General features: G+C 32.4%; 1 protein-coding gene and 1 pseudogene across 1 annotated transcript; both read right to left on the bottom strand.

The window, feature by feature from the left end:
- Positions 1-9,294: 9,294 nt before the first annotated feature.
- On the bottom strand, positions 9,295-15,055 carry LOC120191887 (annotated as a pseudogene).
- A 912-nt stretch (positions 15,056-15,967) lies between these two features.
- Positions 15,968-20,551, bottom strand: LOC120191743 (probable thiol methyltransferase 2). Its single transcript, XM_039194663.1, has 8 exons — positions 20,339-20,551; positions 19,852-19,982; positions 19,631-19,717; positions 19,402-19,502; positions 19,230-19,329; positions 19,041-19,087; positions 18,785-18,863; positions 15,968-16,142 (listed from the first exon to the last, which is right to left on the bottom strand). The coding sequence occupies exons 1-8, from the start codon at positions 20,427-20,429 to the stop codon at positions 16,089-16,091; spliced, it is 690 nt and encodes a 229-aa protein (XP_039050594.1). The 5' UTR covers positions 20,430-20,551; the 3' UTR covers positions 15,968-16,088.
- Between the last annotated feature and the right edge of the window lie 676 nt (positions 20,552-21,227).

The following is a 21,227-nucleotide window of genomic DNA, read 5'->3' as shown; positions in this document are numbered from 1 at the left end:
TAAATCCTTATACCTTAAATTACTATAGTTCTCATGATGATTATTATGTTTTGATATAATCAAAATTTGTCTTTAATAAGACGATTATAAAGGTTATGCTTGAACATGAAAAAATTCATGTAGTGAAATATGAGTGATTAAGATGAAATTTATCATTCTTATCATAAGAGAGATATCTCAAGACCCCTCAATGATTGAGACTGAGAAATGCATGATCATACTCAAATGAGTTGATAGAGATCAATGTCATTTGTTTCGTAAGTTTAATCTAGCATCGAAAAACTAAAGATAAAATGATATAAGGTTGACATTTTCCATGCCTTATTTTCTATCAAGATATTGTGAGATAAAAAGATTATAACATGAGTTGAGTTTATGTTTTCCCATATCATGAGCTTTTCATTTAACTTGGGTAGTCATAATGTCTTGCTAGAGGTCATTTATGACTTGTAGGATCAAATGTGATTTTATCTACTGCCAACATTAATTGAACCTATAGAGTCGCACACTAAGAATGAATAAAAATAGTTGTGGTTATTATTATCAATAATAATTTAAGATAATGAGATTATTTTAAATTATATTGTAAATGATTATTTATTTAATTGAATTTAAAGAAATTAAATTTGTATTTTTTATAGAATATTTTATTTATTATTATTTCTTTATTTGATTCAAAAATAATATTAAATAAATAATATAATTAAATAATACTTTATTAGAGATTGGATGAATTTAAATTCTTTACCAGATAAGGCATCTATTTTATATTTTTATATATTTAAAAGGCTTTTCAGATAATTAATAATTACATTTAATTTAAAAGAGTTTTAAAGTAAGTATAATTAAAACGGTGGACTTAATTTAACCCTAATCAACTCATACATATATATATATATATATATATATGAGTAGAGTTTTTCGATTAATCACACCTTCCAGGCCGTCCAAAACAAAAAACCAAGAAAATTTTATTTTGAAAAACATATAGGAACTAGCATATTGACACCCATTCGCCGTCCAAGGTGTGATTCCTTGTTGCTCTAAGGATGCTCCTTTACACACTTTGTTGATCCATTGATGTTGCCTTCGTCTAAGGTGTCCTTGGTGTTAGTGGTGGCAGTTTCCGTCGCTTCTTGATTTCCAAGCTCAGAAGGCTTTGTGATCAGTGGCGTTGCGTCAGCCATTCGACTCTCGTAAAGGAGAAATTCAGGCAAGTAGAGTGTATGTAGGTCGAATCTGTGGTTGTTGGCCGGGAACATGTAATGCCTAGGGTAAGGTTTTGGGGGCAAGAATGGTTGTTTTGAATTTTGGGTGAGATTTTGACTAATCCCATCAATCGAGAAGCTTGTTCATGTTCATTGCACAAATTATTGATAACAATAATTTTATCTCGTCATCCATTAACAGTTCAACGCTTATGATTTTGGTGGAGAGTCATGATCAATGAGGGAACTATCATTGGTTGGTGTTTTTGTATTGAAGAGAATAGACCATAGAGAATGAAGAAGATGATATAAAGGTTATGAAGGTTCTAGACCCTTTTCTAGTCTTGGTTGAGGTATTTATAGTGATCTTTAGCGTGTGTGTCAGTCGTAGAATTATCATGATTATTTATAGATTAATAGACTAGACGGATATGATTGTCAAATTAGATAACTATGATTGTCATACCCTGAATTATGTTATGATAAGTCATATGAACATATTGTAATTGATTAGGAAGTTTGTGTCTGAAAGATGTACTCGTTGGAAGCTCTGACGGGTGGAAGGACATGTTTGGAGACCTTAGTTGATGTAATGCTAGTAGTTTCAACGAGTCCAATCTAATAAAGGATGGAAGTCTCCGTAAACTATCTCCAGAGCTATAACATATTTCTTGAAAGATCAACTGTGTAAATATTGATTTCTTTAGTGATTTAAATGAATATATCATTTGGATTTGTCATGTTCATTTATTACATCAACTATGCAAGAACTGAAATTTATGAGTATGTGCTCAACAGACTACCCAGAAATAAATTAATAAAAAAAGAGAGCATGCAATCGCAATTAATGCAAGAAGGCAGACAGGTTAGCTGTTTTCAAGGATTCCATGTTTGTGTTTATGGAACCGGACGCATGCATTATGTTTGTGTTTATTATATCTACTTCACTTTCATATTAAGTGTTGGATCATTAACTTGTTAACTAATGGATCCGATGGTTTAAACCATTTTTGGTATTAGGTGTTATTTGATAAATTAAAAAATTAAATATCAAAAAATTAAATAGAAATATAATTATGTTGTTGGGTAATAATAAATCTTGATATTCGATTTTTTTATTTCGTAATATAAAGTTTTTTAATATTACTATTTTATATTATTTTAAATAGTTTTGGACAAAATTTAAATATAAAAAATTTAAATATTTTATTTTTAACAAAAATAAGATGATAATTGATTTCAAATATAAGTTGTTATAAGGAGATAACTTATTTCAAAAATTTAAAATATAGTAATAATTTATTTATGGGTAAACTACAGATTTGGTCACTTTTGTTTGAGTTTTATAAATCTATGGTCACTGAATTTAGAAAACATAAGTTTTGGTCACTTATGCTATCGTTTTATTAATATTTGGTCATCGAATTGTTAGATGCTATGATTTGAATGAAGTGGCATATTAGCAAAAAGGTTTAATTTTTTATTTTAACCCTTGAACTTTAGATAAATTATTAACAATGGGCCTCTTGTAAACCTAAAATAGTTCAAGGGTAAAATATCAATTTATCCCTTTTTACACCTCTCCACAACTCCATCTTCTCTACAGCCGTTACCCTCGCAAACCTAAATCCATGTTGTAGGCCACCATTCATTAGTGGTCACTACTCCAGATGGCACCATCAGCGAACAAAGTTGTCCAAACCACTATCAATCGGAGATGAAACACTCCCCATCTCCCTTAATTTCATTTATGTCTCGATCAAGACTTCTCAAACCCAAAAGCACCATGCACCCGCCATAGATCGGCGTTTTTTTCACTCTTTTCCGACCACCACAATGGTGGTCGGATTATCTAAAGGCCTAGACCCCTCTTTTTCTTTTCTAAATCCGGAAACTAAACCTCAAATATTTGAACAACGGGGGAAGCGACAGGAAAGATAGGATTTGGAAAGAAAACATATGGAAAAAAGGGGTAAATTGATATTTTATCTCTAAACTATTTTAGATTTACAAAAAAAGACCCATGACTATCCATTTATCTAAAGTTCAATGATTAAAATAAAAATTAAACCTTTTTACAAAAGTATCATGTCATCAAACTCACGGCAACTAACGTCTCAGTGACCAAATCTTAATAAAATGATAATATAAGTGATCAAAACTTATGTTTTTTGAATCTAGTGATCATAAGTTTATAAAACTCAAACGAAAGTGACCAAATATATATTTTACCCTTTATTTATCTTCTCCTTATTTGAGTATTCTTTTACCCTTTTTATTTATTTTTTATTTCTAAAATTTGTATCATTGTATTTTACCTTTATGTTTGTACTATAAATACAAGATGCAAGTGAACGAGAAAATTGTTATACCTCCTAAGATAGTTTTTTTCTGAAAAGTGTGAGCTCCCCATTAATTAATACTTTCAAACATATCCTTCCACTTCTCGTAACCTCTGACGAATTCATATCCTTCCGATATAGTTCTTCAAATCAACTATAGTGCATAAATACCACATCTGACAGATTCACGTGACATATCAGAACGAAATTCAATATTTAACTATCGAATTTATTTAATCTGTTAACCAGTGAACAACCATAATTATTATATGTTTGGTATTAGGGGTGGACATTCGATTATGTCAAGTCGAGTAAAAAATTGAGTTATTCGAGTTGACGAGTCGTATTTTTTACTCGAACTTAACTTGAAATTTTTTTAAGTCGAGTTGAGTTTCAGAAATTCGAGCAGAGTTATTCGAGCCGAGTTATTCCAGTTTCTATACAAATTTTATTATAATTATCTATAGTATTATGGTAACTATTTATTCTGATTTTTTAGTTTTCTCTAACCATATAAGATATATATATATATATTCATAATCTTTAAACAATATAATGTTATTTAATATATTAAATACAATCTAAAATTATAAAATATATTTAGAATATTATTTTTAAAGAAAATATTTTGAGGGTACATTATTGATGAGAGTATAAAAGAGTCCATTAGTTGATGGGAATAAAGATTTTCCAAACAATTGCAGTCAAAAGACTACAAAGTGAAGGGACTAAATAAAAAAAAGAGACAATATTTTAGTAAAAAATAAAAATTGAAGTTACATAGGGATTCTATAGTGGTATAGGAGCATGTGATTCAAATTTGGTAAAAAATAAACTTAAAATAAATGATGAATCGAAGAAAAAATCATGAAAAGTTGAGGGACTAAATTGAAAAATAAAAAATATTACAAAAAAAGAGGAACTGAAAGCACATAGGTATTTTATGATGGTTTAGGAGCATATGGTTCAAATTTGGTAAAAAATGGACTTAAAATGAATGAGGAATTGAAGGAATAAGGAAATAAGGGACTAAATCGTAAAACTATCAAAAATAGGTAGTCAAATTTTTATTTTTTGAGTAACTCGAAATTTCCAAATTCCAACTCGACTCGAACTTGAAAATCGAACCGATAATTTGAGTTGACTCAAATAATATAAAATTAAAAAAATCAATTTTTCGAGTCGATTCGAGTTTTATTCACCCCTACTTGATATCATCAACTAAGGGACATTATATCTCAGCCAAGACTAAGAGGAGCCTCGAACCTTTTATAATCTCCATATAGACTTCTACCTTCTTCCCAGAAAATCATGAATTTCACTAACTCTTAAGTAAACTTATGTTGACTTATGGGTAGACCATTACCAACTTTTTGTAAATTTATGCCTTAAAAATAATGAAGTTCACTAACATCTTTGAGAGAGAACTGTACATGTAGTTTATGTATGAGTTGGCGCTTAAATTCGAGATAAATTATAATAATATATATTTTAATTTTTTGTAATTTAATTTTTAATTTTTGGTATTTTATATTTAAAATTTTGAACGTTTTTATATTTTAAAATATTTTATTTTTAAAAAAAAATTAAATAAGCCCTTAAACTTTTAAAAATATCAATTTGGCCCTAAAATACGACCAAAAAATCAATTTAACTCATCTGTCAACAGTCATGCCACCAATCATTGTGGACCACCATGTCAGTATTGTAGACTGGCATGTCAGCACTGTGAAGTGTCACATCACACCGTAACGATCAACATAGAAATAATTGATCAAATGACCACATTGAGGGTTTTTTTGCTAAGTTTGAGTGTAACATCCCAAAAAGCGGACTAGTGACCAAAATGCAAAATTTGAAAGTTTGATGGTCAAAGTAGAAAATTGGGAAAAGCTTAAAGACCTAAGTGTTATTTTTCCCAAAAATAATTTTATTCCACAAATGGATTTAGTTAGTGACCAAATTATAAGATTTTGAAAGTTTAGTGACCAAAATATAAACTTTGAAAAAGTTTAGAGACCAAAATTGTAATTTTAAAAAGTTACAATTGGTCTCGAAAATAAGAAAATAAATATATTATTTTCACATTTTTAAATGTTGGAAAATAATATTTAAGGGTTTAATTCCATATTTAATTTGGACAGTTGGATTAAAGTGACAGAATTGTAAGTTTTGGAAATTGCAAGGGCAAAATGGTAAAGTAGGAAAATATTTTGTTCATCTTTGACTTTGGAAGATGATAAGGTTTCTGTGGCTTGATATTAATATAAATATCAAGTTCATTAAGTGTAAATTAGTATAGATATTTTAATTTTAAGGGTAAAGTGGTAATTTAACATTTAATGAATTGGTTTTTCAAAATTTAATAAAGAAAGATGAAGAATTGTCAGATGAATTTCTTCATCTTCCCCAGCAAGGACATGAGCTTCTCCCAAAGGTAAGAAAACATTTTGTTTTCAATTTTGAGTCAATTCCTTTGGAATTCGAGTTATGTCGTGAAATAGGAAAGTGATCTACGCGAAAAAAAAACTATCATTTGGTACCAATATTTCTTTCTAATCTTGCTGGAATTCAAAGATATCAAATCTAAGGGTTTATGTTCATGATATGATTCATGAAATTGATGATAAATCTTGATGATTTAGAGGTTGTAGATTCATTTTCAAACTTGATTTATGGTTAAAACATGTTCAATCTTTCTATAAATTATTCTTTGAAAATTTGACCATGATGTATTTGAGTGAGAAAAATTATGGAAAAATTATATAAGGTATGGAAATGATGTAGGATGTATTCTACAAACCTTAGAAAATTTGGGGACCATTTTGTAATTTTTGAAAAGTTGGGGGACCAATTCGATAATTTTAGAAAAATTATGAATAATTGTATAATTGTTTAATAGTTGATGTACTATGTTGGGAATTGTTGTTTTGGAATTGAAATGAGCGTTTAGATGTGAAATATTAGCATTTTGGATGTTTGAAAAGATTGGTGATTTAAGTGCAACATTCACATAGTTGGGGTGCTTAAATGTAATTGTACTTTTGTAAAAGTAATTGGTAGGTAGTATCGATACCAAGGGTACCGATACCATAAGATCAGTATCAATACCATTTTTGGAACAAGAATATCAAATGCAATTTGGGTATCGATACCACAGCTAAGGAAGTACCGATACCCTATGGGGGGTACCGATACTACTTCAAGAGGAAAATAGAATTAAATCTTTCTTTTAGTCTAAGAAATAAAGGATCGAATCATAATATTTGGAATGTTGATATGGATATTATATGTATGATTGTGTAGATATCGAGCACAAGCAAGTTCTAAAACGACTTCAAATTTAGGATCAATCCAAAGAGATAAATCATAGAAGTGGATTTGAAATTCAGTGAGGCTAAGGTGAGTGCACATTTAATTTGTACTTATGTTATCGAATAAACATTGGCTTTAGATGAGCCAGTGATGGAGTTACTATGGTAAGAAGTGACTCCTAAAACGTTATTTGATTTGTAATTGATGTGATTCTTATGTGTGCATGAGTACATGAAAATGGGTATATGTGTCATATGTTATTATATGTGACCTGATCTACATGATTACATGTATATGCGATATAAGATACGTGAATCCAATATAAGTGAATAAATAAAAATAGTATATAATTAATGTGATATAAGTGATTATGTAAAACTGTAAGATAAGTTATATGGAATTGATATACAAACTATATGAAAGTATTTACATGAATACATGTATAAGTTATATGTTATTCTATGTGTTATGTGATGTATATATGAACATATGTGAACAAGATATGACATACGTGTTTACATGAACACATAAGAAATGATATAAGCTATATGATACGATCTATGTGATTACATGCACATGAAATATATATTATATGATATGAACCTATGTGATATGGGTTATATGACAAGAATATTATACAAGGATCTATGAGATCATACAAGAATGATATACAAGCTACATGAGAACGAGTTATGAGATTACATGTTTATATGATACAAGTGATGTAAACTGTTATAAATGATAATGCCCATGTTATATGATACGAGAGCTATAGGTATAGTTGGCATGCCAAGAGTCAAGGGTTACCTATGTTCTTCGGGACATATGGACAAATTACCTATATTCTTCGGGACATATAGACAGATTACCCATGTTTTTCGGGACGTATGGACAAATTACCTATGTTCTTAGGGACATATGAACATATTATTATAAGAGTTGGGGTGGCAGTATATGTGTGCACAACCTCAAAGTACTCATATACCTTGAGTTCTCAGTAATGTACATGGGCCTATAAAAGATATCAAAAGTGTTTGCATTATTATATGATATCGTGTTATTATTGTTTACACTGAATCACATGTGTACATGGGCTAATAAAGAGATAATAACAAATACAATATATGTGATGTATATGTTTTTGATGATATGAAATGTGTTACAGGACATATATGATGTTATGTGTGTTTCTTTGTAAAATGATATAGGTGTTATATGATATACAGAAATGATAAGTACAAGATCATATGATAAATGAGTTATTGATAATGATAGAGATCATGATAATGATGTTGATGTTGATGTTGATAATGATGGTATATGTGCATGTATTCATTCTGTTATATGAAATGTTCTATGGTTTCTATTATATGTTTTATATGCCTCACTAAGTCAACGACTTAGCGTGTGATTGTTTCACACGTAAGTTCCGAGAAGAAAAATGAGTAAAGTTAAGCAATACAGGCCAGTTTCTCCTTTCCAAAGATCATATCAGAAAAGAATTTAATAGTATGTATTTTGTAATACTGATTGTGGTTGGCATGTAAATAAATATTTGAATCCGATATGCTCTAATCGGTTTTGTAAAATCATATGATTGTATTTTATGTAAATTATTCAGTTTTATTTAGTGAAAGATTTAAAATTATTCACTATTTTGTACAAGTAAATGTTTTGAAAAGTCAATGTGACACATCGGATTCGTATCTGGGTCGAGTAGGGGTTAGTGGTGTTACATTGAGTGCCACATTAAGTGCAAAAATAATTCGATGACCACTTCATTTTTTTTAGAAAAATACAAAGACCTCATGTACCCTTTTGCCAATATAAAAATACTACAAAATTAAATTATTAAAATAAGTTCAATTTAAGGAACACAATGAGTGTAAAAAACTTCAGAGACCACGTTGATTTTCTTATAAAAGTTTAAGAGTTTCAAATACCATTAAGTTAAAAAATTGTTGTTATAATGATTTAAACTCGTGTAAGTTAAGTTAAAAATATAAATATCGTATTTTCCTTTTTTTCAAAATAATTTTAATAAAAATACTGAAAATATATTTTTTATGTTTTCAAATTTTAATTTGTTTTTATTTTCTATAAATAATTTTCTAATTTTACAATCAAACATATTTTCTTCATCATTTTCTATTTTCAAAGAAAATAAAAATAGTATATATTTTCTAGAGCCAAATGAACTCTTATTTATCAATCAAATAAATTAAATTCTAAGAAAGTTGGTAAAAATTCTTAGATAATGGGTTGGGAAAAAAGATTAGCTCATTTAAAGTGTTGGAAAAATATTTATTAAGATAAGATGTTTGCTACAGTATCAATAGGAAGACGCTCACTTATCTGGCTTCTTTGGGAATACATTTGGACCAATCAACGTTTTCTAGATTGTTACTCTGTTAGGTTTGGTGTTCCGACTACATGCAACCTGGGGAGGACACTGTATCTTCCAAGCGTCTTTCCAAAGACGTCAAAGTAATCCGAGTGTCTTTCTACTGACAGTATAAAAAAAACATCCTATCTCAAAAAATAATTTTCTCACCTTAAATGAGCCAAATTATTGAATTCGTTGACCAAATAATCCAGGTATTTTTGTTGTTGAAAAATATAGGTGTTTGAGGATTAATTTAGAATCTATGTTATTTGCTACAGTACGTGTAGAACTCGTCACGAGGGAATGATGAGTTTCTTAAAATATAATAAATAATTGAAACTCGTCATTCCCTCACGACGAATTCCTCGTGTACTATAGCAAATGACCTAGATTCTAAAATAATTTTTCAACACCTAAATTTTTAGAGAAAAAATTTCCACCCACAATATTTCCAAATTTTATTGAATTTTTCCTCTCTGTATCATCTAAAGAATTTTACCAAAAAACTTTAGGCCCACGACACCTTAAAAATCCAATTTATTTAAGCCAATTAACATAGAGATTGGATAGTGATGGTAATAAAACATCTTCACGAATATGGAAGTTAATGTCAGATGTTGTGAGTGATTGAGACAAACCAACCAAATGACTTTATATACAGCTTTATCCCTGTCGCATTTGTTGGTGATTCAGAGGATCGATGTGTCCTGGCTCTGAAGGACAATGCTGTTGGTGCTAACAACTGTTTCCGGAACGTAACGTAATTCGTCGGCAATAGCCTTGATCTTCTTATTAGACAGCATCACTTCCCCAAATGCGTGTCTCCTAACTGATCTATTTACATGCGCAATTGTACTATGGAATTTGCAGCGTACAGGTTTGTGGTCGCTCTCGGTAACGTCCATGCAAGCCTCGTACCTAACCATTAGACATTTGCGCATCAGAAATGAAAACATATAGCCAAAAGCAGCAGCACAACATAGCACTTTGGGAATAAACTTACAGTAAAGTGGAGGAAACTATAGGACACTCTAAACTGCACTCGCCCGTCGGTCCCGCCCTGTTATCACGATATATCACTCGGTCACACCATGCGGGAATACGCTTCTTTTCTCCGGAATCATAACCTTAAAAGGTATAATAAAGTGAATAAATAAGCCAAGACAAGCCAAACGTAGCGAAACCGAGCGACTGTTGTTGTACCTGCCAAGCCTGGACAGTACCTTTCGAACTTGTAGGTGCAGGGCCGGCCCAATACATGTGTCAGATGGGCAACGGCCCAGGACAGCATGTAGGGGCATGGACATCAGTTTTTTTACTATAGTTTCAAATCAAATCAGACTGTGGCATTAAAACTCATTAGTATTATTTTGAAGGAAAAAATAAGTACTTTTAAGGGCAACATGTAGGGGCATGGGTATCAGTTTATAATATAAACGCACTTAGTTTATTAGTATTCATAATTGATTTGTAATGACCTTTTCTACCTTTTAGTATCAAATCAAATTAGACTTAAATGTTCTTCTAATTTCAAATTAAATAGGCCCATAATCAGTTTTATCGATTTAAATTTATTAAAAGTAATTATTTATTACTAAAAATATTGAATTACTATAGTAACATTATAAATCCCGTTACGGTTGCTTCCGCAGAAAGAAATTTTTCAAAATTAAAGCTCTTGAAATCCTATCTTTGAAGCACGATGACTCAAGATAGATTGAACAGATTAGCAATTCTAAGCATCGAACGTCAATTTTTACAAAGTCTTGATTACCGTAAAATAATAGAGGTTTTTGCTTCAAAAAAAATACACGAAAGCATTATTTTAGGTGATATTTGTAGCCTTGTAGGTTTTGGTTTGTATTTGTATTGATATTGTTTGATTATAATTTCTATTACATTTTTGTTTTAAAAAAATTATTCATGTTTTGTCTATTATACGATACAAGTATAGGAGCATAAAATTATTATCTCGCACATGATATTAAAACTCATTGGACCGGCCCTGTGTAGGTGGGAGGGAATCTGATGATGGCCTCACGCATTCCTTGGAAAACCTTACCGGCTTTCATCTCCGCCCTGATCTGATCCTTTTCTCTAAGCCAATCGAAGCATCTTTGAGAAACAAAGTCCCTGGCTTCATCATAAGATATACCAAAGAGGCGGTAGTTAAAATCGCCGCAAAAGACAACCATATCTGCTTCAGATAAATCAAGCTTTGTTTCTTCAGTGTTAACACCTGCAGGCTGTGGAAATGCAGTGGTACTTGTGATCTCGAAACAACTATGTAGAGAAGGTAAACTAAGATAGTTATAATAAAGATATTGAACTAAATCGAGTAGAGCGAGGCTATACATTATTGACCCGAACCGTTTGAACAGAAGCGGAGGCTCCAGCTGCAACACAGAGCACGAGTGGGAAGCCAGAAGAATAAAGCTTCCAAAATAAATATGTGGAGAACGCAAGAGAGCAACAGAAAAACAGTAATCGCACCATACCAGCTGCATTATTGAGCAGATTCGACGACGACAGGCTGAAGATCATATTTCGAAAGATATGATCAAAGTCAGCATTTCGCCGGTTTACTGCCTCCAAATGTGCAGCTAGGTGACAGTTAACAAAGCATATTAATCTTTCATACACTGATCCTCAAACCTACACCTCCCTGCACCATCATTACCCATTCTTAAATCTTCTATATACTCTCTGCAGGTGCAGAGACATCATTGCCTATGTTGTAAACCATGAAAATGAAAGTGATGAAAGTCGAAAACCTTATTGCCAAAAGCTCGACCGAAGCCACACGGAACTGCAGCCGCATCAATGCCCCCCGCATGCATTCTAATACTCTTCCTTACCCTATATATAGCAGATAAAGCTAGGTTCATTAAATGAAATGTGAAAAAAAAGCTATTTTGAGGTAATAGCTACTTACCAAAGAGAAATCAGTAATCCTGCAAGCTGCCTAGAGCCCATACGTTCAAATGTTGTGTTTTCATCTAAGGCCTTTCCAATTGTGTCAAGCCACCAATGACCAATAGAACTCCCTTCAAGTCCTACCTCCACTTATATACAAGAGGTTAACAATGAGGATTTTGTCATTATAGACATGATATCATATATTATATGATATTAAATAAATCTTACGGTTGCTTTAGCTGCAGACATTGCAAGGAAACCTGCGCCCATTTCCACTTCTTGTAAGCCAACAACTACAATGCCAACATCTGATACGACAGAACCCAACCATGACATAAGTGACTCGTGAGAGGCTCTTCCTTGACCAACATTCCACGTTCCAATAAGCATCCTTATTTTTGTCTTGTCTCGAGTAGATATGTTCTTTTCCTGCTAGTTCTTGTCGTAATATGCCATCGATTGGCCCCGGAGATGAGATGCTCCATCCTCGTATACCGCCGTGAGTAGCCAAGCTGAAGATGTAATCGTTTCCGGTTGCTAATTTTATGACAGGACCATTGTGAGCCATCCATCCTGCAACCAGGTTCCCTTCAAGATCCATCACCTGGACCGTCCCACTAACATAGCCTATATAAATCCGTGTTCCGAAAACACAAAAGCATTGTACTGCACAAGGGTGGTGGCTAACATCTTGCAACTGCGTTCCATTTCCATCCCACTGAACGAGTAGGCCATTTGTACATCCACTCCATATGTTCCCATCCGGAGCTAGTACTAGCGCTTCGGTCCTCTTATTGTCTTCTGCTAGGCATAAATGAACCGAACAAATACGAACGTGGTATGTTCATGTTTGTTTGTTTAACTTTAACCAAACAAATGAACGAACATAAATGAACAAAAAATTTCTTGTTCGTGTTCGTTCATTAAGGAACGTAGCTTGTTCGTGTTCGTTCATTTAAATGATAAACGAACACAAATGAACGAACATAAATGAACACAATAAACGAACGTAAACGAATACAATAAACGAACATAAACAAACATAAATGAAAATATATTTTTTCTTTCCTAACAATTTTAGTATTATACTTTATTTAATTGTTTGGGCTTTTTTATTTGTATTTAAAATTAATTGAATTTTAAAATATTTATGGGTATCAGATTAAAATTTATTAGGCTTTAATATTTTAAATGAGTCTAGAGAGATTGAGCTAAACATAAATGAACGCACATAAACGAACGAGCATAAACGAACGAACATAAATAAACGAACATAAATAAACGAACATATTATCGAACGTTCACAAAAACTAAATGAACGAACGAGCCCTCTGTTTGTGTTTGTTCATTTAATTAAACGAACACAAAATCTTGTCCATGTTCGTTCGTTTAATAAATAAATTAACATAAACGAACTTCTCGCTGAACGATTCATTGAACGTTCGGTTCGTTTACAGAACTATCTGCAAATGCCCCGGCCCCTCTAGTTGCTACTCTACGGACAGCATCTGCGGCTCCCATTATACCGTTGCGGGAGCGTTGCAAAAAGCCCCCGGATTTCTCCTTTTTTGTACCGGAAACAAATTTCACCTTCAACTCATCTTCTACGACAGTTTGTTGATCTTGCGGCGTCAACACGATTCTCAATCTGACCGTCGATATTAAACACTTTGAGAAGTTCCTTTGTGCAAGCGTCCCTACAGATCAAATAACTCATCAATAGAGTAGAAACCATGGAAATTGAAAAGCATGTTTATATATACATATCATAGGCCAAACGTACCAGAGAGAGAAGGAAAGAGGCTGAACACACCAAACTTTGGCTCTTACACGGTCGGAAACCAAGCACTTGATATCAGAGGAAGAAAGGTTACAGTTACCATTAAATTAACTTGACTCCTGAGATCAATGAATGCCCTCTCTACCAGTAAAGCAGCCATGTCTTTCTCCTCTGGTCTAAGAGAGAGATTTTTCAATGGATTCCCATGGCCAAATCTTTAATAACACCGCCTTCTCCACCTGACCACTAGTCACTTGCAGCAAAGCATTATGCTTAAAAGTTATCTTTGTAACATACAGGAGGAAGCTTAACCTGTTACTTAATATGATGATGGAAAGAACAGAACCGCGATGCGCCTGCCATGAAAATCCTTCCTTGAAAGGAGTAGCATCATCGGTACGAAGATCCATCTTCCACTACCTGATTTTTCCATCCTTGTGTCAACTCCAAACCAATTTATTTCTACCATCTACCAGCAAACAGATAGTAGGGGGAGTGTTGGCAGACTCTTGAAAAGGCGCAGTTGATAAGCATCCTCGAACCTCCAAAATCGAACCCCACTTTCTAGGCCTGCCCAAAGTTGTGTGTCGGTGCAAGCTATGTTCCTCAAGAACTTCCCTACTTGAGTCTCCATGAGAGGATAGGGCCTGAGCTCCAAGCAAGGTGGGCGCCTGGGGTGGGGTGGCATGCATAGGGACCTTGAAAATAACAGTGCCACCTCCGGAGCCAATGAACTCTGGCAGAGGCCGGAAATTGTGGGATTCATAGAAGGGAGAAGCACCTTCCAAGTAGAGGTTCTTGTCGAGCCTTTCCCTTTGAGAGTGACTAGTGATGATATATTCTTCACCGGAGGCATTGGGAGCATTATTAGAAGTGGAGTGGTTGAAGAACTCGTCATCCCCGAAGACTCGTCATTGTAGAACTGGTAAGTCGGCTTGGGGAAGTCGTCGAGGCTGTGTTTGCGGACTTGGTGGTGACGCTTGTGCGCAGAGTTGGCCCGTAGCTGCTGGCTATAGGAATAGATCTTGCGTTGGGGCGGGACGGAGTTGAGGCCGGCCATGACCTCTCTGTCCTTTTCGTCATCATGGATGTTATGTTCATCCATTATTACGAATAAACACGGAAATGTTAATGAAATGGATGTATTGCAAAAATGGTGATTAATTAACGAAAGATTAACGTATAAAACGTGGCTTTATTTAAAATACGAATTATAAAATCTAACCATAAACTTGGATATGACCACAAGCAACTTGAATATGGAACTTTTAACACAGATCAAAGTTTAAATGGTACGAAGTTTGTAATCTGTCAAAATAACTAAAATGGATAGAATTCTTTCTTGTTACAAAAGAAAAATATAAGATTTCACGTGTTGGAAAAAACAACTGTGATGCTATTTATAATTTATTAATAATAAGTTATATCATTTTACGGATAGATTTAATTTTTGTTTAAAATTGTGTTCTCCCAATCATACATATTCAACAATTCTCTTCATTAAAAAGTTTTAACCCTTCAACTCATTTCTTCTCCTCTATATATATAGGCTAGTTGAGACATAAATCTTAGAGAAACAAGTTACAACTTAGAACTTTGTAATAGGAAAAATATTTAGAAAATTCTTTCTAAATTCGTTATTTTCGGTGATAGAGAACTGCAAGATTATGCTAGACTGATCAGCGTTGTTGTATTTACTTTTTTGATCGTTTGTTGTTGTAACCTAGGACACCGACATCCAACGTTAATCAAAACACCAAGGAGATGGCGAACATGTCTTAAAGAAACTATTTATATAGCCGTCAACCAAAAAATTCTTCTGTTTATTTGATTCTACTCATTTGATTCCATGTCTAAATGTGAGTAAACAAGTTTTGTTTCTCTATTTTAATTTTGTATTAATTTTGTTTCGTTCAATTATAATATTTGCTTATTGTTATTATTTTATTTATCGATTAACATTTTATCTAATATAATGGACTTAAAAAAAGTACAATGAAAATATAGTATTAACAAGAACTATCATGTGTAAGTCTTACAATTCAGATGAAGTTTGTGAATGAAATTAATTGCCTTGATCTTGAGCTCAAACACCTTTTTGCATTGCTCCTCGATTAGCCAACGACCGTCGTCACAATTCATAGGGAGGGGTTGCCTACAGCTCTTTTCCATCTTCCAAGCTTCTCTTTTCCCTGTTGAAGGAACTAGTATATAGTGATCCTTTTATATATGGTTCACAAATACAGTTAATTAAATCACTAGCCCTATATTAATGGCTATCATAGTACATACAAGTCCAGAAAAGCCAGTGAAAATTACAAGAAATAACACTCAAGGAGATCAGTCTGACAAGAACCTAGTACTGAAGCAAGTTAACACTGAGTCTTTGGCCACAAGTATTATACTTTTGAGTTCCTTAATAGTATAAAATATATTCATTCTTCTCTTCTATTTACCGATGAAGGCATCAAATATAACCAAGACTAGAAATCTATATTCACCGAAAATACTAATCAATATATATGTATAAAACACATTAGTTTTACACAGATTTAAAATCATTAGATAAGTGAAAATAAATGACTAAGATTGACTCATTGTTTTTTTTCCAATGAATATATTTTCATTTCCTACTGTTAATCTCAGTCTTATGCTCTCATTCAATGATCCTAAATATGTGTAAAACTAAAAGAATTTTACATTGTGTAACAAGATCCTATCTCTATATATATATATCCACTAGAAATTGGTGGGGCTCCGATAATAAGTCTGTCACAACCCGCTGACCTACAAGGTATTCTCATTTCCCTGGGCGCTCGCATTGAGCTGGGGTCAAGCCTTGATATTATCTTCTTTTAATGTCTACGAGTTTCTTAAAGTTCGATAGATGCAGAAAATGTAAAATTACTTTTAAAAATAAAAGTTTTCAAATGTGACATTACTTGACATATTATTGAAAATGATATATTATTTAGAAACAAAAATTTTATCAAATTGTTCTTGTGATATATTTTCTTTTTAACAACTTAAAAACTTATAATATCAAATTAAAAATATTTACATAAAAATCAAAGAATTGTTTTTGTTACATTAATCTAATTTTTAAATATATATATATATATATTTAACATATTGTTTATATAATTAGTATATTAAATAATGTTTAAAAATTCATATAATTAAATATCTTATATTTACTTTTGTCATAGTATGTAATATAACTTTAAGTGTCTATGTCAATAATCTCTAGAGCATGTGGTTAAAAAATTTTAGTTGACACCTATTCTTTCCCCTAGATTGTATCTATTAGAAGCAAAATTCCCCTTCCCCTCTCCTAGGCCGAATTTGTTAAAAAAAATCTTTAAGTGTCTATAATAATGTTGTTTTTCAACTTCTGGAGAATCCAGAATTAAGATAATTCCAAAATATTGAGTTTTAACATGTTTATTACTGAATCGAATTTGAGTAACTTATAGTAATTTCATTATAATAAGCTTGCAAGGCAAACTCTCTTATAAATAAACTCAAATTTGAATAAAGTTTACATTATCTCAATCAAATTTATAGTATGAGCTAGAAATGTAGATAATTTGTTTAAAAATATTGATATTAACACAATATTGATAAAAATATATTAAGTATTAGAGCGAACTACACATTTAATATCCCAACTATCATTTTTATTTTGTTTCAATCACCTAACTATTTATCTCAAAACCATATCTAACATTATGTTTTGGTTTCATTTTAATCACCCAACATTCAAAAATTAACAACACTGCTAATGTGATTTTTTATTTTTTTCGACGATGATGTAACATTATCTTATGATGACACATCAACATCATCATTAATTTTTTAAAGGCAAATGATCAAAATGAAACCAAAACTAAGTTAAGTATGAAATAAAAATATTTAATAAATTTACACCACAAATAATTAGTTATCTAGTTAAAAATATGCAATACATGAACCAATATGAACAAAACATGTTATTTCAAGGGAAATTTTATCTAAAATGACAAGAATTGACAAATACATAAGGAATGCATGGAAATGACGTTCTCGTAATCTTGCCAAAAAAATATTGTTTGTAATAATTTTTTCTATCTAGTGGGAATGATGACAAACCAAACATGAGAATGAGATTTCAAAAAAAAGATAATTATCCATAATAATGTTTTTTTGGAACTAAACACCCCTTTAAAGATTTATCATGGGAACACGCGCCATCCTAGGTTCAAACCCAAGACCTCAGATAGGGGTCTATTTCACAACGTTGGTCCCATTTGATCTAATACGAAGAACTCGCGTTAGAATCTAATGATGTGCATATTTGTGTGACAAATTCTTGAGGAACCACATGGCATCCATGTAGAAATTAGTTAAGAGAACTGTTGATTAGTTGTAATAATTAGTAAGTTGTTGATTAGTTAATTGTTAGTTAATGAGTTAGAAAGCTATTTAATCACATATATATAAGTAAATCTTAGCGTAAGTTAATCAACATGTAAGATAATGATAAATCCATGAATGTGTTTTGTTGCGTCTGTATCTATTGGAACAGATCAAGAAGAAAAAATCAACCGGTCTACAAGAAGACTAGTGAGCAGTAGCCTTAAGTGTATACTTTATAATGGCATTGCATGAGGATATCTTATATATACTGTTGAACAATCTAACTGGTTTGCTCCTTTTTTGGCATTGTGATATTTAGTTCACGTTATTGAAAGTCCAATTACAGCTTCATACGAGGTACAAATATAGCTTTTGCAACCTCAGACTGACAAGTTTATCGACTCAAAAGCAAAAACAAGCTAAGAAGTTAGCATACCTTTCTAGTTTCGATGGCCAATTCATTGTCTACAACAGATATTGCCTTAAAGCCCATTGGATGCAACACCTTTTCATAGCTGCATGGTTACAAAGTTCCATCAGACAGAGATGGATCATTCTCATATCAGCAGATATACATCTCCTCCCTATTTGATCAAATTTTACTAGCAATGGCGCGGAAACAGGATTAGAAAATACTTCTAAGTTTTAACATAATCTAGATAAAAGCAGAAAAAGAGGTGGCAGAAAACTACTCTTCAATTGATACTTTATAAGGAGGTCCACCAGCATGATCATCAATCTGCATTAAGAAATTAGTAGAGTAGTAAAATCACACTTCAGTTACCATAAATTGTGTAGAATGTTTTTTTTTTGTAACCATAGCTACGTATAATTGGTGAAGAACTGAACGGAAGAAATAATAAAACCACAAAAATTATTACTGGAAACATCAATGTAATAAGCTCTCCGTCCGGTTTTAAAAGGTTTTGGATTTGCTGTGCCCACGCTGATCTCATATCTGGCTGAATGGCACAAAAAAACCTGCAAATTCATAAGATTATGATGAAAAAGAGATTTTCCTAGTGGGATAACTGCCCCTTAGAGATAACTTACGTGTAATCAAAAACAAGATCAAACAAATCTGTTGGGCGCCAGGAGAAAAAATCTTCCTTCAAGAAAGTAGAATGATCTACATTCGGTGATGAGGAAGACATCTATATCGACAACCAAACATACCATTAGAATAAGCAATGCCTCAGAAAGACTAAAACAAGCAAAAATACCTAAAATCGGTGCTACCGATACTATTCTAAGAATCTTGTTAAAGTGGGAGGAGTTTAACCTGCTTTGCTTTCTTTATGGCCTCCTCTGATATGTCCAGCCCAACAACATGCCGTCCAGTACATGCCATTGCCACCACATCATATCCCTGCATGTTTTGAGCAGTACTTTTATCCCTGTTTAAGTCCACATGATGATAGCTATTGCCATTGCCAATTTGAATAGTGCATGAAGCTGTTTTCTTTTAACAATTAAGGCATACTGCAGAGAATCACAACTTACAGTGCCACATCCAGGGACGAGAGCCCTGCCCATGGGGAGCGATCCCGTGTTATGCAGATGTAAAACAACAGGCGTGGGGCTGCCTAAATCCCAAGGGGTGACTCCCAGCTTCCAGGACTCTTCCCATCCAGCTAAAGATTAAGTGGAAAGATAATCATGACATGGTGTGTGAGTTGTCATCGTCCCAAATGAAAAAATTTCATACGAATTTCACAGAATACCAAGAGAATAATATTAAAAAAAAAACTGATACAGCAGAACTAGTATAACATATAAGCAAAACCCCCATACAGCAGAACTAGTATAACATATAAGCAAAAGCCATACATCAAAACTAGTATAACATATAAGCGAAACCCTTAATTGCTTTAGAAAAGAAAGAACATCTATTAACTATACAACAATAACCAAAGTGAAAAATGAAACAAACGGAAAACTGGGAAACAGCGATCTGGGAGTGATTGTTGGGAGTTTAAAGGAGAATTACTAGATGGGTTTGCATTAAGGAGTTGTTGGACATTTTGTACGAGAGTGTTGGATTCAAAGCTGGTGTTAGTAGTGCGGCATTGGTTGTCCATGGCAAGGGTTGCTCCGAGCGGGGTGGATGGCGCTGCCTGATTACGAATCCGGAGGGCGAACAATAACGACCTGCTCCAAGTCAACTCCAGAAAACAGGTGGGCGTGTTTGCGTTTGAGGGTTTTTTCTGTGGTAAAAAAAGTCTCCAAATAATATTCTAGATTTTAAACTAATCCTAAAACAGAGCGCTTAATTAAATTTTAAAGTATAAAATTAATGTGTAAAGTATGCAAATGGTCCCAAATATAGAGTGTTACTTTTTTGAGTACTTCGATTATTAAAAGTTAACAAATAATCTATTGACTATAAGATATTGTTTTGTTGAGTTCCGACTATTAACAGTTACAAAATGGTTACTCGACTATTCATATGTTCTAAATTCGTCATTTTTTTGTTAAAAATTGGCGGTTGTCTGAGTTGGATGTTAATATGTTGATTGTGATATGATAAAATATGATCTCAAAATCGTTTGAGTTATATTTTATGGATTGATTTTCCATTTACATTATGTCATCGAGTCAGTGTTTGAAATATTATGTCATCGAGTCAGTGCTTGAAAGTAACGACAATGTGAGTAGACATCATTAAAATATGATTTTGTCATATCCTAATCAACATATTAACGTTAAGCTCATCTTACATTTTGAATGTTCCATATTAAATTTGAACTAAAATTTTAACACCGCATCTTTCATTAAACTAACGAGAGGATTTGGTTAATAATATTAGGAATGGTTGAAATATTTGAATTTAACATGTTTTGATTTGATCTAATCTTATAGAATATCTTTTTCTTAAT

The sequence above is a fragment of the Hibiscus syriacus genome, unplaced genomic scaffold (assembly GCF_006381635.1).
Source record: "Hibiscus syriacus cultivar Baekdansim isolate YM2019G1 unplaced genomic scaffold, ASM638163v2 tig00116971_pilon, whole genome shotgun sequence".
In the NCBI taxonomy this organism is placed as follows: domain Eukaryota; kingdom Viridiplantae; phylum Streptophyta; class Magnoliopsida; order Malvales; family Malvaceae; genus Hibiscus; species Hibiscus syriacus.
Note: the sequence above shows the minus strand (reverse complement) of the source record. Positions and strands in the feature narration are given on the sequence as shown.

Bases quoted from the DNA above. Each gene is read 5' to 3' on its own strand.
- LOC120191743 (XM_039194663.1), bottom strand. From the start codon at position 20,429: ATGGACAACCAATGCCGCACTACTAACACCAGCTTTGAATCCAACACT. The intron at 19,503-19,630 runs GTTAAACTCCTC...TTGTCGATATAG, and splicing joins CCATAAAGAAAGCAAAGCAG to ATGTCTTCCTCATCACCGAA. The intron at 19,088-19,229 runs GTAATAATTTTT...TTCTTAATGCAG, and splicing joins TTATTACATTGATGTTTCCA to ATTGATGATCATGCTGGTGG.